This window comes from Callithrix jacchus, chromosome 20 (genome assembly GCF_049354715.1).
Source record: "Callithrix jacchus isolate 240 chromosome 20, calJac240_pri, whole genome shotgun sequence".
NCBI classification, from domain to species: Eukaryota; Metazoa; Chordata; class Mammalia; order Primates; family Cebidae; genus Callithrix; species Callithrix jacchus.
The window spans coordinates 46,255,211-46,272,308 of record NC_133521.1 but is presented as its reverse complement, the minus strand read 5'-3'; the positions used below and the strand labels follow the sequence as shown (position 1 = coordinate 46,272,308).

The window sequence follows — 17,098 nt, the reverse complement described above, 5'->3', positions numbered from 1 at the left end:
ACACACTGATGTTTGGATCGTATGCATTTTCACATCAGTGAGATCACCTGGAATGAGAACAGCCTCTCAGGAGCTCAGGGCGGATGTCACCGCCTTGGGAGTTTTACCGCAAGGCCCTGAGTTGGAGACTATGGGCTCGGGGCATGGGACTGCACTGGTCCCCTGGGATCTAGAGCTGTGGGCAGCAGAGGGGAAGTGTGGGCTGAGGGGACCAGGTACAGAGCTGCAGGAAGGACCTCCCCAACACCCCTGGACTTCAGGAACCGGGGTCTACCTTGGTGGCTGCGGGGAGCGGGGCTTGGGCTTCCCCTTCTCCTTCTCCCGCTCCTTCTCCCGGTCGCGGTCCCCGCGGTGCTGCCGGTCCTTCTCATCCCGCTTGGCTCGCTCGCGCTCCCACTCCTCCTTCCTCCGCTGCCGCTCCTTGTCGCGCTCGCGCTCCCGCTCGCGCTCGCGTTCCCTCTGCCGGCGCTCCCGCTCGCGGTCCCGCTCCCGCTCCCGTTCGCGTTCACGCTGTCTGTTCTCTCTCTCTCGCTCTCGCTCCCTTTCCTTTGTTAAAAAGCCAAACACATGAGGATGCAGTGTGTTATTCAGGTGGCAGAAGCACTGAAAGCCCTGCCTCCACCACCACGAGTTCCGTCCATGTAACAGAATCACACCTGCACCCCACAGACCTACACACAAAACGCCAAGTGCACAGAACCGCGAGGTCACTCTGCGGTGGAGGACAGAGGCAGGCTCAGGAGCACCCTCCGGTGGGGACCTTGCTCCCAACTCTCTCCTTAAAACACAGTGTTAAAACCGAGTCAGATGTCAAACCAGAGCGAGCATGAACTAGGAGTGAAATCATTCCAACCGCCAATTCTAGACTAACTCAAGGCAACAATTCTGCAGTCACAGGCCAGCATGCATTGGGACAGACAGCATTCTGCTCTCTGGAGAGATGGGGCATCCACAGACAGGAGTTGCAGGCTTGTCCTGGGTGGGTGCAGCCAAGCAGTGTGCATGCTCTGCCTCTAACAGCTTTTCGTCTGCTCTTATTCATTCATTTGCTCTAATATTTGAAGTTAAAACTGAATAGAGTCCAATCACAGTGCACCTGACAGGTTTCAGGCTTGAGGCCACTTCTGGGGACATGCAGAGTACACCCCTGGCCTCCCTGCTCCCTATCCCTTAGACACAGCAGAGAGGAACCCAGTGGAAAGGGACTCCTGGGGCTTCCAGGGTGCCCTGCCCAGGGGTAGGGAACAGGACCCTGTAGCCCACCTGCAATGAGGAAGCTGCTCTCCGGAGAGATGGGGCAAGAGAGGATTGAGCAGGGGGACTCTTCTGGCACTATGGGGCCCTCTCTGTGAGAGCTCACCCTGATGGGCTCCTGAGGAGACAGCTGCACCTGGTCCTGAAAGCTCATGACTGTCCCCACAGTCACAGCACAGGAACTACTCAGCTGCTTCTAACTGACCTTTCTCTGAAGCAACTTCATGAAATCACCCTAATGGCTGAGATGAGGAACTCACAGTCTGAAGCACATAATTCATCAATATGCTAAACTCTGAGGCTCAGATCAACTAGGGAGGCAATCTCAATATAGACCAGTCTTCAATGAGAGCAGTGAGGTGCAGAAGGCCCGTGAGAACACACTTAACGAGCTGCCGGAGAAGACGAGCACAGGCGTCACATCCTAAACAGGATCACTCAGGGCGGAGAAGAGCGATGCGCCTGAGCGGGGGGACACACGCCCGTGGAAACAGCCATCAGTAGGAGACACACACCCGTGGAAACAGCCATCAGTAGGAGACACACGCCGGTGGAAACGGCCATCAGTAAGGACTGGCAAATCTCATTTTAAAGACCAGGCTGAGCCACATGCAGTGGCTCACGGCTGTAATCCCAGCAGTTTGGGAGGCCAAGGCGGGTAGATCACAAGGTCAGGAGTTCGAGACCAGCCTGGTCAACACAGTGAAACCCTGTCTCTACTAAAAATACAAAAAATCAGCTGGGTGTGGTGGCTGGACACCTGTAATCCCAGCTACTTGGGAGGCTGAGGCAGGAGAGTCGCTTGAACCCAGGAGGAGGTTGCAGTGAGCCGATTTCACGAGATCACTGCACTCCAGCCCAGGCGACAATGTCTCAAGAAAAAAAAAAAAAATTATACCAAACAAAAAACAAACCAGGCTGGGCACGGTGGCTCACGTCTGTAATTCTAGTACTCTGGGAGGCCGAGGTGGGTGGATCGCTTGAGTCAGAAGTTTAAGACCAGCCTGGGCAACATGGTAGAACCCCATCTCTACAAAATACAAAAAATTAGCTGGGCGCGGTGGTGCACGCCGGTGGTTCCAGCTATTTGGGAGGCTGAGGTTGGAGGATTGCTTGAGCCCACAAGTAGAGGTTGCATTGAGCCAAGACTGAACCGCTGCACTACGGCCTGGGTGACAGAATGAGAACCTGTCTCAAAAACAAACAAACAAACAAAAAAACAACAAAACAAAATAAAACGAAAACCCCCCAAACCATAGCAAGAACCAGATTTCAGGCGAGTCCTTGTTGGCCATTAATTCAATCACTGGCTCTGAATTCGTTCTCCGTAACAACCAGTTAGGTTTTGAAACTGGTACGTTGTGCTGGCCATATGAGCTCATATGAAGTCCTACGGCAAAAAGGGTCACTTGAGTGAAGAGCTCGTGAAGTTCACAGCTGGACACTGAGGTCATACTCACTCGGTAGTTATGGTACGGCTCTGTTTCTGTGTACTGCACCCTGAAGTTCTCATACTGTCCGCCACGCCAGAACCGCTCGACGTCATAGTCGTAATAAGGATCCGCATAAGGCTCGAGTCTGGAAAGAGCCAAGGAAAGACAACTCTCGTCACTTAGGAGCACGGGTGCAAAACACCACACGACACGCTGGGGCAGAAAGTAGCAGACCATGACTCAGCGGGACTTACTCCAGGAGAGCAAGGTTACCCATGAGGAGGAAATCCGTTCACAAACTCATGTAGTAGCAGACTTGAAGAGAAAGTCACAGGATTCTATTCATGAGTGACAAAAACATGTTTGACAAAAATAGCCTTTCTGAAAAAAAACTTAAGAGGAATTGATACTTAAGTATGATAAAAACGTATTTACACACTTTAGAGTGAAAACTAGCACCTTACTCTGGGGAAACAGAAGAAGCTCCCCGAGGAGTCTCCATGACTGCCTCCCCTGTGCAGAGGCACCAGCTGACTGGACAAGGGGAGCCCACCAGAGGCACAAGAACATGAAACGAGGAGCAAAGCGACCTCAGATTTGCGAAATGATACGATACTGTACCTGAAGAACCCAGAGACTCGATAAAGCCAATTCAAACAAACAAAAAGGAACTTGGAAAGGGAGAGAATAGAAAATCAACATGGAAATCAAATGTCTTCATAGATACAGATTATAACCAGTTAGGAGGCAGATGGAGAAAACCACACTTACAATAACAAGAAAGAAGAAAAATCACTTAGGAATAAAATATTAACACATTTCATGAGAAATGTGCAGAGCTGAATCCTGAGAGACATAAGCATGTGTGAATGAATTGGGAGGCACCTCTGGCACTTGGAGAGGGCAGCCTGGTATCGCCCACAAGTCAGTCCTTCCTACGCTGACTCAGAAACATAACACAATCCCAGGAAAATTCACCGCTGAGCTTTTTTTTTTTGAGACAGAGTGTCATTCTGTTGCCAGGCTGGAGTGCAATGGCACGATCTCGGCTCACTGCAACCTCTGCCTCCCGGATTCAAGCGATTCTCCTGCCTCAGCCTCCCGAGTAGCTGTGATTACAGGCGCACACCACCACGCCCAGCTAATTTTTGTATTTTTAGTAGAGACGGGTTTTCACTATGTTGGCCAGGATGGTCTCGATCTCTCGACTTCGTGATCCGCCCGCCTTGGCCTCCCAAAGTGCTGAGCTTCTTTACGGAGCCAGACAAGCTGACACCCAAGTTCACATGAAAAACTGGACCCTAAGACCAGCCAAGAAAACCCTGGAAATGAAAAGACATGCCCTCTGAGACATGGAGCATCCTAAAAAGCCCACATAACTCATCCAGTGCCATCACAGCACATGAACACCGGCGGCCGGAGGAAGGGGGAAGGAGGAAGGTCCGGACAGGGATCCAGGCACACCTGGGGGGTGGCATCTCAGGGGCAAAGGGGATTCTTCACTCAACAGGGAGGGGACAACTGCCCAGCTGCTGGGAAGGTCAGGCTCTTTTCCTGCCTGTGCACAGGGTGATGGGTCCTGCTCTAAATTCCTGGTGGGGCCCATTACTCTGCACCTCCTTTTCTGCAGAGCTGAGAAAACAAAGTAAACACTAGTAATGGAAGGTCCCTGGATGCTGTCCAGAGGACGTCTCAGCCCCAGGCCAACTCTCTGCTTTGGGCAGACTGGGTGGGAACCTGAGGCATCATGGCTTGAAGTGGTTCCAGCCATGGTTGGTCACTAACACCCTTGAGGCCACCTCAACTGTCCACATGGCCTAAAACTGGCTCTCCCCAAGGACAAGGCTGCAGCCAGACAGTGTTCAAACAGTCTAATGTGCACACTACTCAAATAACATTATAACTTCAGTAAACTTTTGTAGAGACCTGTGGTGATGTGACATCATGCTATATAAAAACAAACAGGAAGCCTGGACAACATGTGAGACCCCATCTCTACAGAAGGTAGGAAAATCAGGCAGGTCTGGTGGCACATGCCTGTGGTGCCAGCTACTTGGAAGGCTGAGGCAGGAGGATCGTGTGAAGCCAGGAGGTTGAGAATGAAGGGAGCCGTGACTGCACCCCCAGACTCCAGCCTGAGCAACAGAGCCAGATGCTGTCTCAGAAAAACAAAAAACAAGGCTGGGCGCGGTGGCTCACACCCGCGATCCCAGCACTCTGAGAGGCCGACAAGGCCGGGCGCGGTAGCTCACACCCACGATCTCAGCACTCTGAGAGGCAGACAAGGCCGGGCGCGGTGGCTCACACCCGTGATCCCAGCACTCTGAGAGGCCGACAAGGCCGGGCGCGGTGGTTCACACCCGCGATCCCAGCACTCTGAGAGGCCGACAAGGCCGGGCGCGGTGGCTCACACCCGTGATCCCAGCACTCTGAGAGGCCGACAAGGCCGGGCGTGGTGGCTCACACCCGCGATCTCAGCACTCTGAGAAGCCAAGGCGGGCAATCACCTGAGGTCAGGAGTTTGAGACCAGCCTGGCCAACACGGTGAAACCCCGTCTCTACTTAAATTAGCCAGGTGTGGTGGCAGGCGCCTGCAATCTCAGCTACTTGGGAGGCTGAGGGAGGAGAATCACTTAAACCCAGGAGCTGGAGGCCAAAATGGTGCCACTGCATTCCAGGCAACAATAGTGAAACTCTGTCTCAAAAACAAAAACAAAAGAAAACCCACACACACGCAAGAAAACAAAAGAAAAGAAAAGAAAAGAAAAGAGAAAATGAGCTCCTCGAAACAGACTTCTCCTTTGACGGTGAAAAAATAAACGGCAGAAAAGCCTTTCCCAAATCGAGTGTGAGGGTGTGTGCTCTGACAGGGCTGTGCCAGCCAATCTGATTTTGGGAAACGGCTTGAGCCGAATGACAGGCCTCTTTCCTGCAGGCTTTCCGGAAGTTCAGGTGAGCGGTCAGGAACGAGGCACACAGCACTTCCTCGGCCCGGCTGCCTCAGAACCACGTGCTCAGCAGCACGTGTTCCAGAGAGCGCGTCAAACACAGCACGCCACCGGCACCTGCGAACATGCTGACAGATCCTTCAGTGCCACCTCAAGAAATCCTGAAACACTCTGGAAATGAATTTGGAAGGGTATTTGTTCAATTCAATTTAAAAATAAATACTACGGAGCAGTCCCATGGTCTGCATGAACACTCCCAAACTATGTTTTAGGGAACCGAAATGTGAATGAGCCTTCTGAAGAAAGGGTTCTGGGGTCAAGCAAGATTGGGTAAAGCTGGCTCGCAGCAGGAGGGGGGCTCACGCCTCCTTCAGCCGTCACCGCTTCACCAACCAGCACCAACAGCGTCCCGTGCACACATACGCACGCTGCTCTCCAGAGGCCCCGTGTCCCCAGAGGTCTGAGCAGTGCCAGACTCAGCAGTGGCACGTGGAGTGGAGCTACTCCACGCTGCAGAGGAGGGTACAAGTTCCTGGCTGAGAGGGGCTACCGGACATACCCACCAGGTGCAGGAGGCAGCTTCTGCCCACAGTCCCGCCCAGGGAGAGGCATGGCAGGTGAAAAGTCTAGCAAATAGAGAACTGTAAGAATTACAAGTTTGGAGCTTAGAGATCACTTCGTTTAACCATTTCATTTCAATGGCAAGGAAACCGGGTTCAAAAAGTACTAGGAAAAGTGCTTAAATGTCTAATGCCACTTGTGATTGAAGTGCAATATTACACAATGAAATGCAACTCGCACAGTTCAGGTTGAAATTGCACAGACCTCAACCCAGGTGGAGGGTTGCAAAGGCGGGAGTCAGATGCTCATATGCCCCTGCCCACTGCAGAGATCCAAGGTGAGGAAGAGGGTCCCAGGCAGCTTGAAAAGGGAGCAGCGATGTAGCCCCCTGCTGCCTCTTGTCACCACCCAAACCCAGCGTGGTCTGGCTGGTGCCCACCTGCCAGTTGCAATGCTCTTCACTGAAAGTGAAGGCAGGGGATGAGGTCCTCAAGGCATGCAGAGGCCACGGGCACCTGGGCACCCACACAGCCATCTGCCCTTGGAGTCTGTGGGGCTGTGGGCTCACCCATGTGGAGTACTCCCTGTGTCACTCCCCAGGGAGCCCAACCCTTCCTCCCTGCTCACTCAGGGGACTTCCCTGCAGGGCACCAGCAGATCCAGGTGGAATCCACTGGCACTCTCTCAGTTAAGGGTCTGGGATGAGGGAGGTGCTCACCCACTCCCTTTCTGAAAGTTACTGTTCTGGTTTCCCTGTACCCACCCTGACATCAGACTCCAAAGAACAGTAGCCTGCACCCCACCTCTATCACACCGGCACCATACCACTTTCGGTGCTGGGGACGTTTGGGGATTTGGCAGGGGCCCAGTCCATGGCCCTGGCTGTGGCCTCACAGGCTGACTCTGATCTGATCAGAAACTCTGTTCACAGTGGAGCCACTACGGATGACATTTCTCACAGGTGTACCCCAGAGGGCCCTTGTATCTTTTGGGCCACATGTCCCTGTTAGACTGGTAGACTATGCTGGGCACAGCGGCCCTATGCAGAGATGACATTTCTTAATGTCTTACATGTGTGAGGATTTTTTGGAGAAAGAGTCTCTCTCTGCTGTCCAGGCTGGAGTGCAGTGGCGCCATCTGTCGCGGCAACCTCCACCTCTCAGGCTCAGGAGATTCTCCCACCTCAGCCTCTTGAGCAGCTGGAACTACAGGTGCGTGCCACCACACCCACCTAATGTTCGTATATGTTGTAGAGATAGGGTTTGGCCGTGCTGCTCAGGCTGGTCTCCAACTCCTGAGCTCAGTCAATCTGAATTGATCTGCTCACCTCGACCTCCCATAACACTAGGATTACGGGAATGAGCCACTATGCCCAGCCAATATGTGAGGTTTTATAAGTCAGATGGCACCTGAACAAAGTCCCGAGGTGGTAGAAAAGGAACATTTTAAGCTGTGAATCAGGATGCATCTGTCTAGCCAAGTATTATTATCCTTCTTCTTAAGAGACAGAGTCTCGCGCTGTCCCCCAGGCTGGAGAGCAGTGGTGCGATCCCAGTTCACTACAACCTCTGCCTCCCAGGTTCAAGCAATTCTCCTGCCTCAGCCTCCCAAGCTACTGTGACTACAGGTACATGCTGCCATGCTTGGCTAATTTCTTTTGTATTTTAGCAGAGACCGGGTTTCACTGTGCTGCCCAGGCTGGTCTTGAACTCCTGAGCTCGGCAATCCGCCTGCCTCGGCCTCCCGAAGTGCTAGGATTACAGGCGTGAGCTACTGTGCCCGGCTGCAAAGTATTATTTTTACTAAGTGATCTTGCTAATTGAATTTTTTAATTCCAAAAAAGATATAGAGAAAAAAGCATTTTCTTGTCCGTATACCATGTCACAGGCTGTTTCTCCAAGACTGCCTGAACAGGTGTCAGATTCCACTGTTCTACAATGCAGTGTGGGGAGCGCCTTCCTGCAACAGCCCGAGCCTGCCTGTGTGAAGCTGCCTCTATGTGACAAGTACTTGCAAAACTCCACAGCAGGTGGCTAACATCTGTATTCCCAGCAACTTAGGAGGTTCAGGCGGGAGGAACCGTTGAGTCCAGGAGTTCGAGATGAGCCTGACAAACACAGCAAACCTCACCTCAAAAAGCCAACAAACAGAAAACCCTCAGCATTAGGGAAGAAAATAATGTGGTACCTTTAGGGCTCTGTGTCCCTAGAATTACTGCAAATCAGTGACTCTCAAACTTAATATGCAGGACAGGGCTTGTTAAAAAACCACCGGCCCGGCTCTCCCTGGAGCTTCAGACTCAGTCTGTCTGGGGTAGGACCTAAGAACCTGACCTCTAACACGCTGCTGGGGGCACAGGCGGCCGGGGTCGAGGCACCACACGAAGAGGTCACAGATATCAATCCAGGCTGCACTCTCCTCACCTGTGCGGCAGGGACACGGCCCTGACCTCGGCCTGCCATGACCCAAAACAGGTCAGGAGCACCAGACGCGAAGCCTGTCACGCAGGATCCCAACACACGGGTGCTGTTGGTTTGGCCTTCTGTGCCGTGAAGGCCCTGGAGCCCAACTGCTAACTGCGCTGCGAGCCACCCTCCTGCACACCCTACAAGGTGCGGGCATGGGCAGGACTGAGAAGGCAGGTGACAAGGGGACCCACTCCTGCCAAAGGCAGGCACCAAGACGCCTGCACTTGCAGCGTAGCTCCTTCTCTCCCTCGGGGTCCTGGCAGCCCAGCCGCACTGGGTCCCTCCACTCACTGTGTCTTCCTCCGCAGCCACCTGGAGGACTGACCTTTCCCGTAGAGGTTCTTTGTGACAGTATTTAAAGACTTGGTTAAAACATGTACATTTTCTAATTAAATATGTGGGTGGCCTTCACCCTCCTGGCAGGACCCTGGTTGACAGTTCTTCCCACCGTGTCTATCAGAAACAGCCAGGGCACCTCGCCACTGTGACACATGCACCCTAATCCTGTTCCCAGAGGTCTTGACTCACCAGATCTGGGATGAGGCCTGGCACAAAAGGCCCCAGGCTAACTGTAACATGCACAGAGACCGTTATATAAAAACAAACGAAACACAAACATAAGCAGAAACCCGGCTCTAAGACGCCAATGAAACCTTTTGGCCCTGACTGCTGAGGCTTTAAAATTCAGGGGCCCTGCAGTGTAGACACCAGCTCCTGGGAGAGAAGCTGGGGGGCCAAGAGCCAGCTTCTGTCACCTGGTGCCAGGATGGGAGCTGCCAGTTGGTTGTTTCTGCCACCAACACTGACATGTGAAACACACACAGAGGCACAAAACCTCAGAGACCTGCTGAACCATTCCCAAGCAGGCAGTTTTCAGGTCCCTGCTGCAGCCAGGGACACTGAAATAGAGTGTCAGGGATCACGCCCAGGCTCTGAAATCCATCCTTCCCCACATATTTACAGAGTGTTCTGTGCGCAAGAGCTGTGAGGCAGGAAAGATGATATCCACAGCGAAATAAACAAGCAAAAAACAAAGGCCTCTAGAGCTTCGGGAGGCCCCGACGACCCTACAGAGTTCTGACCCAAACGCTTCCTCCTTTCTGTGATCTGACATTCCACACGCAATTTAATTAGAAAATGTACATTTAACCAAGTCTGTAAATACCTATCCCTTCAATCTCGAGTTGTCACTGCTGGGGCAGGTGGGGGCCGCTGGAGCTTCCTCCCCCAACTTCTGCAGGCAGAAAGCCCAGGGGAGTCTGCTCAGCAAGGACTGAGAAGGGCCTTGCAGGGCCAAGTCAACAGGACCGAATCCTGGAGTGCAAGCACTGCCCGCCTTCCTTTCTGGTGCGCCTTTTATTCTCCTTCCAGACAGAAATCAGTCATCACGATTCCCCGCTAGGAACCAGGAATGTACAGGGTTGCTCGAGCCCAGCAAAATGCTGCTCCAATGCAGATCTGACAGAATGATAACCCAGCTCCCTGCCTGAAGCTCACGCCCATCCATCCGGCAGAGGAGAGCAGCATTCTGAAGCCACGCAAAGATGTGACTTCCACCCTCCAACCTCAGGCACTTCTTCTGTAAGGGAGTTAAAGACCAACCATAAATGGGCCCAGCTCGGAGGCGCACGCCATAGTCCCAGCTCCTCGGGAGGCAGAGGTTGCAGTGAGCGGGGATTGCACCACTGCACTCCAGCCTGGGCAAAAGAACAAGACTCCATCTCGAAAAAAGGTACCGGCCCTAAACGCCTCGGAGGAGGAGCGGTGAAGACAGCACGGCCAGTGAAGAGAAGCACTGCTGTGTTCCCAGCTCCCAGGGAATGTGGGGTGGGGAGAGGAGACAGGAACACAGACTTGTGGGGCTCCCGAGGCCTCAAGGACAGCTGCGAGAACTCCCAGAGCTCAGAGCCGTAACGCTTCCTTCCTAGGAGCAAAAACCTGGGATCAGCTGACTGTGAGAACCGTGCCTGACTGATCCTGGGAGTGTAGTTAACATGACCCCAGTGAGAGGCGCTGGGCCCCGAGGAGCACACCCTGGGCCCTGCGCACGGCCACCCTCTCCGGAGCACAGCCACACCCGGGGAGGAAAGGGAGAGGCAGGCAAGGTCATTCCTTACACTGTGTCTCTGACATCTCTCGGGAGCCGAGAATTCCAATCCCGAAAAACTTCATTTTCTTTGTCAAATTCCCGTTCGTCTTCGCCAATGGTCACCGTAAACCTTTTCTCTTCAAAATCGGGCTCCTGTTCTTTTCGGATAGTTGCTTTTTTTAAAACCTACCGTTGTAAGAAGAAAGAAGTCAACGTGGAGGTGGATACTGACGCTGCTGTTGGTAGACACAGAAGGAGCCGCCCACCGGATGCAGCAGCCCTGTAAGAGCAGGAGCTCCACGCTGCAGTGCTCGCGGTGAGGGGCGGACACAGTGCAGGCATCTTTCTGGGGAGGAGGGCAGTCTGTGCCCGTCTCTTCACCAACAGCTGCCCCGGCCTCCATGTGAGGTTCTCATCACTTCCTTCAACTACCCTCGGGGCTGAACCAGGAAGACCCAGTTACTCAGTGATAAGCGGCACGTGGAGTGGCTAGAATCTCAGAGAGAAGGAGGTGACGTGCCGAGGAAGTGAGGAGGAGCATCTTGTCTGTCATCTCCCAGCAGAGAAGCCGGCCAGGAAAATGAGGGAGCAGGGCTGGGTGCCGGGAGACTGGGTTCCCAGAGCTTAAGCTCATACACTGGGGCCAAAGTGGGCCTAGAGGGAGGGAATGTGCAGTGACGGGGCCAGAAAGCCCCAGGTTCTGTCCAAAAGAGCAGACAGAGTCTCAGGAGCCTGGGGCACAGATCCTGGGGGGCAGCATGGGCAGCCTCACCAGGCTTTCTCGGAGTGGTTACAGACTGCCTCTGTGCTCGTGGGCAGCGCCAGCCAGGGTGTGGTGCAGTGCTGATCCCGCCACATGAAGACAGAGGGTATGTCCTGGATGGGACTCCCAGGCCTACTGGGCTGCTGCCTCTGAGGCAGACATAACTTTTTATCCTTCCAGGCCTGGTGGCGCATGCCTGTAATCCCAGCTATTTGGGAGGCTGAGGCAGGAGAGAATTGCATGAACCTGGGAGGCGGAGGCTGCAGTAAGCTGAGACTGGGCCACTGTACTCCAGCCTGGGCAATAAGAGCAATACTCCATCTCAAAAACAAACAAGGAAGCAAAAAAACCAAAAAACCCCAAAGAAACGACAGAAACAGCCCCGTAACTTCAGAGGCTTTACTGAGCCTCCCGTGACTGCCTCTGCACCCAGGAAATACTAGTTTTGTGCAAGGACCACTCTTGTGGTCTTTCTTGTCGGGTTTTCTGCTGAGTTCTGTTACCTCCTTTGCATGCCGGAGTCCTCGTTCCCAGGCGCTCTCTGTCGGGGGCTCTGGGGGGGGTGGAGGCAAAATTTCATCAGCTACTGGCCCACCCTATTGAAAAATGAGAAGGGAGAAGGTGAGAAAGTAAAACGTTCAAGTGTACAGAGAAATCAGACGGTGAAAACATCAACAGCACAGAGCTCTGAGTGGGCACCCTCCTTCCAGCAAGCCTCACCCGTCCCCGGAAAGCTGAGGCCTGCTTCCACTTGGGACCACGGAAGCATCTGACCGGGGCTGAGCCTGTGCTGAAGCTTTTCCACAAGGCACAGACACTTGTCTTAAGCTTGGGATTCACACAGAAGCTCAGCTGGCTGATGTGCTCACAATGAAAGAAGAGGCATCACGCACCCAAGGGTTGGCGGGCATCAGCGGGTGAGGTCCGAGAGGCGGGGCACCGTTGGGCGGGAAGGGGTCGGCTTTGGTGATTAGGGAGTAGTTTCCCTTGTCGTTCACTCCAGGGTGTATAAACCTACAATTCATTCCCCAGGTACAGTTCCCTATGGAAACAAAAGTGAGATCAGAAAGGGTCCACAAGAGCCTAACTGCACAAGGGCAGCAGCTGGGGTGGGGGTGGGGGTGGGGGACTAGCAGCCATGTTTACCCAGGCCTGGCCTGGCCACTCGTGGGTACTGAAAGGGTGGGCAGGACGAGCCCAGGCGGCGGCACCTGCCCAGACATAGCAGTTCCCCAGAGGCTGCCAGGCCCCCGGGGCACCTTGCTCAGAGGAAACAGCCTGTTTCAAAGTCCCTTTGTAGAGAGTTCAAGCGTTATCAACCGTCTGAGTATTCACTTTCCCCTTAAACCAGAAAAGCCCCACAGCCTTGCTCCCAGCCCCGGCCCAGGCTCCTCTAGGTGCAACTGGATGTAACTATGCTCGAGCTGAAACAGACGTCAGTGAGGAGCCTTAACACCGACCGGAAGGTGGCGGTGCAGGCAGGACGCCCTTGGCCTCCTCTCAACCTTCTCAGAACTCTCACAGAGCATTTCAAGATCTTTCTGGAACTTAAATGGGCTTTTACACTTTGCTCACAAGTAACCATCACAAGCCTTCATTTTCAACAGAACATCAGGGTTAGTAGAGGAAACCTCGACTTCTCGGTGCAGAACAGAAGACATCTAAGTGTTTAAGTCCATCAGTGAGTGAATCGCTTCTTAAAAATGTCCTTTTCTGAACAGACAGTAGTGTGTCATGCAGTACCCAAGCGGTTTTAAAGAACGTGTTCAGCGGGTTAACGTGCAGTTAGCTTCGACGTCATTCAAAATTGTAACCCTGAACATCACCAACACTTAAGCTTGAATTAAAACCAACTCAATACAACATAACAACAATGTTAACCTAAATTAAGCACGAAAGAAAGTAAAACTGCCTCTCTGGGAATGCAAAAATGACAAAGCAATGTTTAAGATGTCTAGGCCGGGCACAATGGCTCACGTCTGTAATCCCAGCACTTTGGGAGGCCAACGTTGGGGGGATCAAGGAGGTGTTCAAGGTGAGGAGTTCAAGACCAGCCTGACCAACATGGTGAAACGTCGTCTCTACTAAAAATACAAAAATTAGCTGGGGGTGGTGGCGCACACTGTAATCCCAGCTACTTGGGAGGCTGAGGCAGGAGAATCACTTGAACTCAAGAGGCAGAGGTTGCAGTGAGCTGAGATCGTGCCATTGCACTCCAGCCTCGGCAACAAGTGTGAAACACTGTCTCCAAAAAAAAAAAAAATTCTAAAAGCGTTTAAAAGATCACACATGAGGAGTGAGGTAAAAAAAATAACAGATCACACCTAAGTCAAAAGAGGCTGGGAAATGTTATTCTATAGGGTATTCAAAAATCCAGAACCTCAGAGAGATTTAAAGAAAAACAGACTATGCAGTCATACATCTCCCAAAGACTCAACACACTACGGAGCTTGTCATGGTTTGCCTCTTCAAATACTCAGACAATATTCAGAATCGCCTGTGTAACAAACAGTAAAAGCAGCTCAGTGTAAAAAACGTCCAAGTGCAGAGAAGTGCTGAAACATAAGCCACAGCTTTTCTATACTCCTTTTTCATCTCAAGTACGTATCTGGGCGGTGGCTAAGTGTGTTATTCTTTGCCCTTTTCGGTATTTACAAAAATTTTTAGGACATCGTCTACGAACCCACTGTCAAAACAGACCCTTTCTCACCGATATTGGCAGGCGGAGGAAGGAGGAACAGGGCAGAAGAGAACAAACCAGTGAGCATCGAAGGGCAAGGTGAGAAGGTGAGCATGGGGCTGTCCCTAGAGACCAGACACAGGTGGGTGACAGTGTTCAGCTCTCGGGGACCACCTGCCTGGGGAGTGCTAAGCGCTGCCCTGACCCCTGGCCACCAGAGTAAAGAGGAAGATGGCTCTGGAAAGCAGCACAGTCTGTCTGTAGGCAGAGTCGGGACACTACGTGTACAAAGTATAACACCCAGCAGACGTCAGGCAAAAGGAATACCGCTGTCCCATCCACCCTTTTAAAACGTGAACTTTTATCTGTGTAGAAACACACCCAACTGTCGGGAAAGTGGACAGAGGCTTTATCTTTTACTCTCTTGACCTCTGCCAGCCCATATTACTTTTTTTTTTGAGATGGAGTCTGGCTCTATTACCCAGGCTGGAGTGCAGTAGCATGATCTTGGCTCACTGCCAAGCTCCACCTCATGGGTCCAAGCCATTCTCCTGCCTCAGCCTCCCAAGTAGCTGGGATTACAGGCCTGCACCACCACACCTGGCTAATTTTTGTATTTTCAATAGAAATGGGGTTTTGCCATGTTAGCCAGGCTGGTCTCAAACTCCTGATCTCAGGTGATCCGCTGCCCAGCCTTCTAAACTGCTGGGATTACAGGCGTCAGCCACTGTGCCCAGCCTTACTTTCATAATTTAAAAAGCATTTTTTTTTTTTGAGACAGAGTTTCGCTCTTGTTACCCAGGCTGGAGTGCAATGGTGCGATCTTGGCTCATCACAACCTCTACCTCCTGGATTCAGGCAATTCTCCTGCCTCAGCCTCCTGAGTAGCTGGGATTACAGGCGCACACCACCATGCCCAGCTAATTTTTTGTATTTTTAGTAGAGGCAGGGTTTCACCATGTTGAGGAGGATGGTCTCGATCTCTTGACCTCGTGATCCACCTGCCTCGGCCTCCCAAAGTGCTGGGATTACAGGCATGAGCCACCATGCCCGGCAAAAGCATTTTTTGCTTTGAGATGGAGTTTTCCTGTTGCTGCCCAGGCTGGAGTGCAATGGCATGCTCTTGGCTCACTGCAACCTCACCTCCCGGGTTCAAGTGATTCCCCTCCCTCAGCCTCCCAAGTAGCTGAGATTACAGGCATGCGCCACCATGCCCAGCTGATTTTGTATTTTCAGTGCTAAGAGATGGGGTTTCTCCACTTTGGTCAGGCTGGTGTTGAACTCCTGACCTCAGGTGATCCACCCACCTCAGCCTCTCAAAGTGCTGGGATTACAGGCATGAGCCACCACACCCGGCTTAAAGAGCATTTGTTGAAAGAAAAGACAAGAAAGAAAATTCTCCAGAAAATAGAAGGAAAAATGAAGATATTCTGGTTTACAAAGTGTACTGTCTTCTGTTTCTAACTGGAACTTCAAACCCAAAATTCGCGTGGACTGTGATTCTAGCAGTATAAGACAATTGTGCGGAGACTGTGTACACAGACACGGCCTCAGGCCAGAAGAGGGCGAGACGGAAGCCCCTGGAGCGGGGCGGGAACGCCTAAGTGCTGTTTCTGACACACGGGGCCTCAGGGCAGGACGAACACCTTTTTACAACTGGAACGCCAGCAACTGCTTTGTTCTCTTACTCATCTTTATCCCTGTGTAAACACTGTTATTTTACTCATATAAAACATTTCATAACAAACTGAGATACCTGTAAATAAAGAATCCCCACATACTCTATAGGGTACGCGGTGAAGTCGACCTCCTGCCCCGTGCCTCCAGGGCCACTGCCAGAGGCAGTCACCAATTTCCAGGGGCTCAATCCATCAATCTTCCCGGCTTTTTTCTGAGCATGTTATGTTCTGTGTTGAACCACACAATATAACCACAAAAAGGGAACCTGCAAGCTTGGCAGCAACAGATCCGCCACGTGGAAATCTGGAAACTCACAGAGATGCCAGGGACTAAAGCTCATGCTGCAGTACAGCCTGCACATGAAACAGCTGTACATGTCTCTTTTAATTCTGAGCACAGTAAATATCCATTTACTCTACTTACTTGGTTTATGGGTCATTTCTATTGATGTGTATGGTATTAAAAATTAAGAGACTTTAAGGCCGGGTGCGGTGGCTCACGCCTGTAATCCCAGCACTGTGGGAGGCCGGGGCGGGCAGATCATGAGGTCAAGAGATCAAGATCATCCTGGTCAACATGGTGAAACCCCGTCTCTACTAAAAATACAAAAAATTAGTCGGGCACGGTGGCATGTGCCTGTAATCCCAGCTACTCAGTCAGGAGGCTGAGGCAGGAGAATTGCCTGAACCCAGGAGGCGGAGGTTGAGATGAGCCGAGATCGCGCCATTGCACTCCAGCCTGGGTAACAAGAGCGAAACTCCGTCTCAAAAAAAAAAAAAAAAAAAATTAAGACACATTTAAAGATATCTCACTATTTAACAATAACAAGAAATCCAATATATGGTAACAAATATTTAAGAAGGTATTTTTAAAGTATTTGGTGAGAAGAGTAGAATTCTTTGCCTTTTTGCCCGTCTCTTCAATGCTGAACCTGGAAGACACGTGGGCTCACATCTGCATCTGGCCATGATGGGCTGCCGGGGCTGAAGCTGGAGAGGACGCTACAGCCCCACACAGAGAGGCAGCTGGAGAGAGGGGCGTCGCAAGAGCCTTTTCCGACGTGCTGGGAGGTTCTTCCTGACACCGCACTCAACAAGGGAAGGCTCCTTACAGTGAGCTGCGATCGAACCCCATGGCCAAACTTTTCTAACCCGGTTCCTCTGAAGTCCACTGGTCTATCCCGAACTTTGAGTGGGTCTTTTGCCCATGCACGATTCTGTGA

General features: G+C 52.1%; 1 protein-coding gene across 2 annotated transcripts in view; it reads right to left on the bottom strand.

Moving 5' to 3' along the window:
- Positions 1 to 17,098, bottom strand: part of ZC3H18 (zinc finger CCCH-type containing 18) — a 63,723-nt gene that overhangs the window by 21,920 nt on the left and 24,705 nt on the right. For both annotated transcript variants that reach the window (XM_035282752.3, XM_002761251.7), the window contains 5 exons: positions 12,410 to 12,558; positions 12,020 to 12,112; positions 10,782 to 10,939; positions 2,715 to 2,832; positions 275 to 546 (listed from right to left, as the gene is read on the bottom strand). In XM_035282752.3, coding sequence (XP_035138643.1) covers positions 275 to 546; positions 2,715 to 2,832; positions 10,782 to 10,939; positions 12,020 to 12,112; positions 12,410 to 12,558 — 790 coding nt within the window. The remainder of the gene's footprint in view (positions 1 to 274; positions 547 to 2,714; positions 2,833 to 10,781; positions 10,940 to 12,019; positions 12,113 to 12,409; positions 12,559 to 17,098) is intronic.